The sequence below is a fragment of the Leptidea sinapis genome, chromosome 6, assembly GCF_905404315.1.
Source record: "Leptidea sinapis chromosome 6, ilLepSina1.1, whole genome shotgun sequence".
In the NCBI taxonomy this organism is placed as follows: Eukaryota; Metazoa; Arthropoda; class Insecta; order Lepidoptera; family Pieridae; genus Leptidea; species Leptidea sinapis.
The window spans coordinates 3,643,986-3,653,940 of NC_066270.1; the positions used below are offsets into that span (position 1 = coordinate 3,643,986).

General features: G+C 33.8%; 1 protein-coding gene across 1 annotated transcript; it reads left to right on the top strand.

Annotated features, from left to right (window-relative positions):
* Nucleotides 1-947: 947 nt before the first annotated feature.
* On the top strand, nt 948-6,826 carry LOC126964929 (zinc carboxypeptidase-like). Its single transcript, XM_050808259.1, has 6 exons — nt 948-1,255; nt 1,398-1,788; nt 2,230-2,317; nt 3,702-3,901; nt 4,806-4,890; nt 6,467-6,826. The coding sequence occupies exons 1-6, from the start codon at nt 981-983 to the stop codon at nt 6,679-6,681; spliced, it is 1,254 nt and encodes a 417-aa protein (XP_050664216.1). The 5' UTR covers nt 948-980; the 3' UTR covers nt 6,682-6,826.
* Nucleotides 6,827-9,955: the final 3,129 nt, after the last annotated feature.

Consider the following 9,955-nt stretch of genomic DNA (forward strand, 5'->3'; position numbering starts at 1 on the left):
GCTTTCGGGAAGCCCCAATGATGGAAGTTTTGAGAGGAGCGCCTTGTGCCATACACGATCAAAGGCTTTCACTATATCCAGGCTTACTGCCAAGCCTTCCTCCTTGCTTTCAATAGCCGCAGCCCATCTATGTGTTAGGTATACCAGAAGATCACCTGCCGACTGACCATGGCGAAAGCCGTATTGTCGGTCGTTGACCAACTGGTGACTCTCTAGGTATACCAAGAGCTGACGGCTAATTATGCTCTCCATGATTTTGGAGAGCAGGGAGGTAATAGCAATAGGCCTGTAGTTTTCCGGATCCGAACTGCCTCCTTTTTTTTGGATCGGATGGAAAGGGCTATCTTCCATGAGTTAGGGACTACGCCTTTGGAATAAGAGTGCCGCAATAAACGCGTTAGCTCCGGGGTCATCTCAGGGGCACACGTACTAAGCACGATTGGAGAAATGCCATCTGACGTAATGGCCACGAGTAAAGCCCTTTTAATAAAAACAAAGATTTTGAAGTTCTGCTTTTTTAGGCGAATTATGAAAAAATGATAAAGGTGAAATTCTTAAACTGTAATACAAAAGAAACAGTTTGAAGATGTTTCCAAAAATTTTCTGACGTTTGCGTCATTCGTTATTTTTTTTTGGTTTCTTCGTTCATTATTAGGACAGGCAAGGTTTTAAGCCCATACAGCCGTATTCATTATTTAATAATTAATCGTCAATGCCATCTTGAAAAACATAACATATTGACATAATATACATTGCTTTAAGTAACCTATATTTCAGTACTTGAATTTATCATTGTAATTTAAATACATATTATCAAATATTATTATTATATTTAATATCATCGTTTATACTTTTATCAATTTTCATATCTGTTTACGACGCTAATCGATTGATTGTAAAGTAATTTACGAAACAAGTACTTATGCACTGTAAGTGGCATATCACTGTGTCAACAACCTTGTTACAGTGTATGTTAAATAATGTTAAAGTATATTTTTTTAGTAACTTTTGCATGTGCAAGTGCAAAATTTAGATTTGATAATTATACGCTTTATAAAATATTGCCAGAAAATGAACGACATATATCTTTACTGCGAGGCCTGCAAGAAGATGCAAGATTTGATTTTTGGACAGATCCATCGCCTCTCCTAAATTTTGTTAGTGTTTTGTCTAGTCCTGGCTATAAGCACGAATTAGAAAATTTTCTGAATGAGAATGATATTCAATTCACTATTTCTTTACCTGATGTACAAGAGTAAGTTGATTTTATCAAACATATTATTAATATAACTAATATTAATAGTAATAAATGATTCAACGTATCAATAATAATTACCTTAATACCAATTTTAATCATTTAATATGAAAATATTTACCCATACAAAATATTATTTTAGTGCTATATCTAAAGAAAAAATTGGCAGTTACGTAAGAAGTGAACCAAACTCAATGAGATGGGATACATACTATAAAAATGAAGATATTAATAATTGGTTAGATAGTTTAGCGACTGCCTATCCGAATATAGTTACAGTAATAGTTGGAGGTAGGACTTTTGAAGGTAGAGAAATAAAAGGGCTGAAAATTTCTCATGGCAGTGGAAGAAGAGCTATTTTTATCGAAAGTGGAATACATGCAAGAGAATGGATAGCTCCAGCAACGACAAATTATATTATTAATGAATTGTTAACAAGCAATGATGCTGATACAATGGCAGCTGCTAGAGATTACGATTGGTATATATTCCCTGTAACCAATCCAGATGGCTATATTTGGTCCCACGAACAGGTATAAGAAATATATGAAAAAAATTCTTCTTTTCATGTTGCTATGTATTATTCTAATTCAGTCAAGAATCAAAAGTTACTTCAAATGCATAATATATTTATTCGTTCCATGTTTACAGCTTAATTCAATATTGATATAAAAGAGTGGCAATGAGTTTCTTGCTATTTCTTCTCATTTGCTCAACCCTTTACGAAGTAGCGGTAGATTCAATAATATTTTTTTGACATTCATAAGTGTCATTTCCGTGACCTACATGAATAAAGTTATTTTGATTTGATTGATTTGATTTGAAATATTATGTGTTTTCAAAACATAAAATAAATTCATTGATAAATAAATTTTTGAATTCTACTAGTGTAGTCTAGGACATAAAAGTTGTAAAATTACTTACATTAAATAGAAAACATATAATTTTTATTAAAATATTTAAAAATATTGCAGTTCCGAATGTGGCGTAAGAATCGCAGACCAATAACAGCAGATGCAGTTGGTGTTGATCTAAACAGAAATTGGAACAGTAATTGGCTAGGTAATATAACATTTTAAATTTGTAAGTTTCAAATATAATACCGACTATAAAACACCAAAAAACTATTGCTTGACATTAATATCAAAAAACTGTGTTTATGCATCGACAAAATTGAATCGTGATCCACCTTCATGCCATTTTCCTACAGCTTGTTTACATACAAGCAGGTTTGATTGAACATACATTGCTTAAGTAACTGTTATCATTATATTGGACACTGATAGTCTAGCAGTTGTCATTCAATCTTTTTTTGTGCAAATATAAACTTAACTGTTTTTATGATTATAGAAGAATCAACAATGTGGGTCAATAATTAATTTTCTCGATGGTACACACTTCCACAAGTCATCCGTAATATATACTCCAGAAGGTAGTTTAAGTTTTTAACTTAAAATCCAGAAGGCAACGTGGCTATAAAGTAAACTAGTATGAATGAAAAAAATTGGATTGACGATTTAATTTTTATTAATCCAAAACCATTATATATATATACACAGTATATTTTATTTTGGTCGTCAAAATGGTTCATCACGGCGTCCTTAATTTTTTCGTATATTGTACATCGGCGTCCACTCAATTTAAATTACTAAAAGGAAAATAGTCACAAGATACCAGTTCTGGACTATAATTGGTGTTTGTGGAGTCATTTTGTGTTAGCGATTACCGATGACCGTTGCATTTTCGTACAATATCAACAAGGTATGTTTGCCCAGTCGCTTCTTCTTAATTTTTCAACGGAGTTGATTAAGGAAGCCTGCGTAATATTAAGCATTTATAATTGTGTTTTTAGGCAGATAGTCTATCAAGAGAATCCCCTCTGCGTCCCGAAAAATTGTGCCATTAGTTTGACAGCTGACGACTGGATCTTTAATTTCTTTGGTGGCTTTTCTCCTTTTTTCCTTTCATGACCCCCCACTGTCAAATCCAGGTTTCATTACAGGTCACTATTTGCGAGATATTATCAAATATTCTAATTACCCAACGCTCACTATATTTCATGAACACATTTCTTAATTCCAACACCTCTATCTTCCGCTATTGGATTCGCCTATCGGCAAGGAACAATTGCTTCACTTTTTCCACATTATATGCAGTAACTGCAGAAATAAAACTTCCACTATGAGGATCGTCTTCAAGGTTCTCAAAGATGCTAAATAATGCTAATACCATTTAATCATACTGTTTGAATAAATTTACATACTGCATAGAATATCTATCTATATTTAAATGGGAATCAGAAACATCTAAAATTTTTTTGATGCAAGGCAAGAATTCTAGACGAACAAATTTTTTAATGTAAGGTTGAAAGTAGTTCTCTCGTATTACTGTTTAGTGTTTGAAGTAAAACAAATATTACTAATAACGTAAATATTTATAATTTTAGTTCACGGCTCGAGTCTTGATCCATCAACAGATAACTATGCCGGCCCTGGACCGTTTTCGGAGCCCGAGTCCAGATCATTGTCAGAATACATCCGTGGTATTAATAACATCGATCTGTATCTGTCTATGCATTCGTTTAGTGAACTATTGTTGCTACCTTTTGGAAATTCCACGGGACAATACGCTTATTATTTGGATGCTGTAAGTATAATTATTTGAGTACACTTTATTACATAAATTTAATTTGTTGGACGATGTGGGATTCGAACTAACTATTACCAACTTAGCCGATCGTCCATAGTAAGAGGGGGGATGTAGGTAACCCAAGAGACTCAGGTATATCTTATGATACAAATTGAGGGATAACACTTAGAAAATAACTAACTGCTTATGCTTCATTATTTTAAGATGCGGGAATTATTTATGGAACTGTGGGGGAAATTATCTTCGTGTTCTTTGAATATTTCATAAAAAACCAGCAGGTTTCGTAAGACTATTCCAAAACGATTTTCCTATAGAGCAACTGTTTGCGGGTTCATTCCCCACTAGGAATATTATAGGTTTTCATAGAACTTATTTGTACTTTTTATGTACATTTGCTTCGAACTTACATGCCACTTTTATATATCATCATTATGATGATATAAAAAGCGTATAACGTTCTTCCACAGTAGTTTTCAAGGAACTTTCTACAGTGTACCTACTTCCATTAAAAATAGACATAATAATTATTTATCCAACAGAAATTCATTTTAATGTATAAATACAAATTAACGTACAAAACAAACTGAATAATACTAAACCAAAGGAAAGAAAAGCTTCCTGGCGTGCTGTTTCCAGAACGTACAACAAATTTATAGGCCAACAATGTTCTTGTACCTCTGGTGGCGGTGATCACTTCAAATCTAATCTAACTCATTACATGATGCACAACTTCGAAAATATTGTAATTGAAATGTGGGTACGTCCCTATAATAAATTGCCCAATAGTCTTAATTTAGCGTGATTTTTTATTTTATCTGAATTTTTATTGCACATTATCATTTCAATAATATACGAGAAAATGGAAAAAATCACTGAATATGTTATTATTATTTGACTACAGTTGAATATTGGAAGACGTGCAATGGGTGCTTTATCGGTTCGACATGGGACACAATACGTCACAGGAAGCATAGCAGAAGCAATATGTAAGTATAAAATAATATTTATGAATCAAAAAGCTCACCTTATGGTGAAGTAATCACCGATATACTTCTCTCACAACCTCATAAATACATTTCTAGATGGAGACATCTAGAAATGTATTTATGACTGCTAGCTATGAAAGCTGAGAAGCTTTCATAGCTTTCATGACCTTTTAACTCCTTTTTATGAAATATGTTTTCCGGTTATCACTATTTAAAAAAGGGAAAAAGAAATGAAAAACAAATGGATATCCAAAGGCCTCAAACGATCATGCATAAAAAGCGGCGTCTTTATCTTAAATATAATATACAATCTCCTTCCAATAAACACTTTAATAAAAAGAATTACACTAAATATTCTAAACTACTAAAAGCATGCATTGAGAAATCACAATTTCTTGCAATTAAAAACTTTATAATGAAATCAAAAAATAAATGTAATGCTTCGTGGGACGCTATAAATACTAATGTGTTAATACCAGTTACATCAGAAATTGTTTTTTATCTATGTATCTATGTACCTGCATTTTGTTGAATAAATAAATCATTCATTCAATCATTCATTCATTCATTCAGTTTCGTTACACTTTTTCGTGTCATAAAATCCAATTCACACCGTCCAAAATAGTTTCAATTTATAATTTGGAGCGACAGTAACAAATCATCATGAACATAGAGTTGGATATTTGTTGATTTAGTTTAGTTAAATGATATAAGTTACGATTTATAACAGTTCTGCGAGGTCCTTCATTATGAAAATAAGGCGTGAAACGAGCAGTCCATTCAAATTCAAATATTTTTATTCAAAATAGGATGTGAAATCACTTATTGAAAGTCAAAAAAAAAGACTACCACCCATTCCAAAGTAAATGCCTCAGGCCTGAGAAGAATGGGCGCAACAAACTCAGCGGGCTTTTTTTTTCATCAAAAATATGTTTTACAATTAAAGTAACACTTACAAAGTAACATTGTACAATTAAACTTATTATTTAATAGCCTGAGGGCGGTCGCTCCATTCCCAATCTGTGGTATTATTAAGAAAGTAATTTATGTTATAGTAACCTTTACCACACAAACGTTTTTTAACAATTCTTTTGAATAACGTAACACCTTTGTTTTGAACATTTTCTGGGATCTTGTTGTAAAAGCATATACATCGCCCCACAAAAGACTTACTAACTCGACTAAGCCGAGTAGTAGGCATCATCAGTTTATGTCTGTTCCTGGTGTTAACATTATGGTTATGACAGTTTCTGGCAAATTCACTTATATAATTACAATACAGTGCCGCTCAAGATTCTTGAAATATCCAAAACATTCTGAGTGGCACTACAACTGCGCTCGTCACCTTGAGACATAAGATGTCAAGTCTCATTTGCCTAGTAATTTCACTAAGTACGGCGCCCTTCGGACCGAAACACAGTAATGCTTACACATTACTGCTTCCCGTCAGAAATAGGCGCCGTTGTGGTAACCATAATCTAGCCGGCATCCTGTGCAAAGTAGACTCCCACTGGTTCTACCTTATTGTCTTTACTGATATCATCAACAGCTAAATAAAAAGAGTTATTCTTTTCAGACTTGGCTACTGGTGGAAGTATTGACTGGGTCAAATCGCACCTGAATGTCCCACTTGTTTACTGTTATGAGCTGCGCGACAGAGGAGAATATGGATTTCTCTTACCTCCCGAACAGATCCTGGATAATAGCCAAGAAGTCATGGATTCCTTACTAGAGATCATCCATCAAGCAAAACGATTTGGCTACATGGACAGTGGCAGTGACATCATATGAGTTTCTGTTTTAAATATATTAATTTTTTGTATTGTTTATTTATTGAAGTAAAGCAATTTGTTTTTTGGATCACATCACAGCCAAGAGCGATTCGAGCGTGCGAAGTGTCTCATGCAATTATTTCATAATAAAAATAATAGCAGAATTTTATTGTATTCAATATCCTGTTTCAACTTGAAACCTACTAATCAAATGACTAATTTTGGATAATCGATGACATTTTAATTTTTAACCGACTTCAAAAAGGAGGAGGTTATCAATTCGATCGGTATTTTTCTTTTATGTATTATACACCGATTACTCTGAGATTTATGATCCGATTTACATAATTCTTTTGTTCGATGCGAAATAGATGCCATTTGGTCCCATAAAAAAATTTACATATTTTGGCCCAGTAGTTTTCATTTTATGAGCGTTTTTATGAAAATTTTTGTCTATCTGGATGACATAAGTGTTCTCTGTGTACGGCTTTTCTTGGAGTTTTCATTCAGGTTGATTATTTATTATTATAAGCTAACACTAAAACGTAAAAAACATAAAAACAACTACGTTTAAAAAAACCGACTTCAAAAACTGAACAGTATCAAATAATTAAAAATTTAATTTAATACACCTCTTATGCAAACCTTTACCTTTAATATTAATAAGATACTATTCAAATTCAAATTCAAATATTTTTATTCAAAATAGGATTTATAATCACTTATTGAACGTCAAAATCTACCAAACATTCAAAAGAGACTGCCTCAAACCTGAGAAGAATGGGCGCAAGAAACTCAGCGGGCTTTTTTTTATATAAAATATGGATTACAATGTAATATCGTACAATAAACATTTATAATTAAAGAGTCTGAGGGTGTTCGCTTATAATAACCTTTGCCTTGCTCTATAATAACCTTTCCCACACAAACGTTTTTTAACAATTCTTTTAAATTTCGTACATTTTGTACATTTTCTGGGATCATATTGTAGAAGCATATACATCGCCCAACAAAAGACTTACTGACCCAACCGAGTAGTAGGCATAACAAGTTTATGTTTGTTCCTCGTGTTAACATTATGAATTTCATAGTTTCTCATATAAATTCCTCAATGTGCTTATGAACATACAAAACATTATCAAAAATGTATTGAGAAGCAACAGTCAAAATGTTTACTTCTTTAAATTTTTCTCTTAATGATTCTTTAGGACCTAGGTTATAAATCGCGCGAATAGCCCTCTTCTGCAGCACAAAGATAGTATTAATATCGGCCGAACTGCCCCATAACAATATACCATAGGACATAATACTATGAAAATAACTAAAGTATACTAATCTCGCCGTATCTATGTCAGAGTTAACCGTCTGATTTTCTTAACCGCATATGCTGCAGAACTAAGCCTATTGGCCAATCCTTCAATATGGGGGCCCCACTGCAATTTGGAATCAAGAGTATTGCCAAGAAATATAGCAGATTCCACTGGTTTTACCACCTCTCCATTTAATAAAATATTCGCATCTACATTTTTGACATTTGGCGCGGTGAATTTAATATATTTGGTTTTATGATTATTTAACAATAAGTTATTGGCGCTAAACTAGTACACGATGTCAGATAGAGCATTGTTTACTTCGTCATATAAAACTTGGCTTCGTTTCACTTTGAAATTTGAATATAAGTGAAGTGTCATCCGCAAACAATACCACCTTGTGTTTTTTTTCTTTTATCTTTATTATTTGTATGTGCTAAATATTGATAGCTTTGAAGTCGGTGCCAAGCCAAATGTAATAAAGGTACTTACACTCGCCACGCTTGACTTTGAGCGGGATAGCTTCGTCTAGAACAAAACAACACATAAATATTTACAGTAAGTAAGCTGTTTATAATATTAATTTTTATTTGGTTTAAGGCTTCGCACTGACTTTAAATCTATCAATAGATAGCCACATGCAAATAATAGTATTTTATTAATATTAAAGGTAAAGGTTTGCATAAGAGGTGTATTAAATTAAATTTTTTGTTATTTGATACTTTTCAGCTTTTGAAGTCGGTTTTTTTAAACGTAGTTTTTTTTTTTGTTTATTTGTCTTTCATTTTTGAAGTTATACTTATTTTGGCGCGATGGAGAAAAAAAGATGAGAGTGAATTTTTACGATGCGCGCGCACACCGACACCTGAATTCTACATCGTGAAGTTAGTTCTAGGTGGCATGAAAATCGATAACTACGTTCAAGTTGTTTAATCTAGTATTTTTATATTTAGAACACGTGTTTCGTAGCAGTACAATTAAACAGTGTGAATAAAATAAATATTATTTTAGTGTTTTTATTAAATCAATTTCATATACGACGGTGATAGTATTTACTAATAACTTAACTATTTGTTAAAATTTTATTTATTTTTCCATACGCCAAAGAAGTATAACTTCCAACGCGTGTACATAAGTACACACACTCTTTTCTTTTTTTTCACACCAAAACTTCGACAGAACAGTGGTTCAGGAAAGCGAAGTAACCCATTTGTCATAAGCGCTCTTCAACAACACTTCCCATAAAGCCTCGCCTAGTATCGGAATACCTTGTCTTGAAATCTGAAGTGATTACCAATCCCATGGTCATCTGGAGGGCAAAGCCAAATTGGCTTCTAAGAAGCCTGGCGTCATAAGTAGAGCACGGCAATACTTTTAGTCGGTCCACATTCTAGCGCTCTACAAAGCGCAGATCCAGCCACATATGGAGTATTGCTCTCATCTCTTGTCTAGCGCACCCCAGTATCAGCTCGATCCATTTGACCGCGTGAAACGCAGAGCAGCTCGAATTATCTGGGACCTAGTACTCTGTGAACGGCTGGGTCATTTGGCGCTGCGTAGAGATCAATTCATTGTGTATCATCGTCCGCAATTATCACGGCGGAGTGTTCCGAAGAGCTGCTTCACCTGATTGCTGCCACCAAGTTCCTCCTTCTTACGACACTACACAAATTAGGATATCATCCCCACCATCTGGATCTGTGGGCGTGTGTGGTGATGTGCCCTCCACATTGCGCTTTTTAAGGAGCTTTCTTCCACGTACTACAAAGCTGCGGATTGAGCTTCCTTGTGCGGTGTTTCTGGGACGATACGACATAGGTACCTTAAAAAAAAAGCGCATACACCTTCCGAAAAGGCTGGCAACGCTCCTGTGATTCCTCCGTTGTTGTAAGAGAATGTGGGGGCGGTGATCACTTAACACCAGATGACCCGTACGCACGTTTGTCCTTTTTCATAAAAAAAAGCGTACATTAATTATCCCGA

Excerpts from the sequence above, each read along its gene's own strand:
- LOC126964929 (XM_050808259.1), top strand. The coding sequence starts at position 981 with ATGTTAAAGTATATTTTTTTAGTAACTTTTGCATGTGCAAGTGCAAAA. Across the intron at positions 3,902-4,805 it reads ACGCTTATTATTTGGATGCT|TTGAATATTGGAAGACGTGC; the intron begins GTAAGTATAATT and ends ATTTGACTACAG. Across the intron at positions 4,891-6,466 it reads AAGCATAGCAGAAGCAATAT|ACTTGGCTACTGGTGGAAGT; the intron begins GTAAGTATAAAA and ends TATTCTTTTCAG.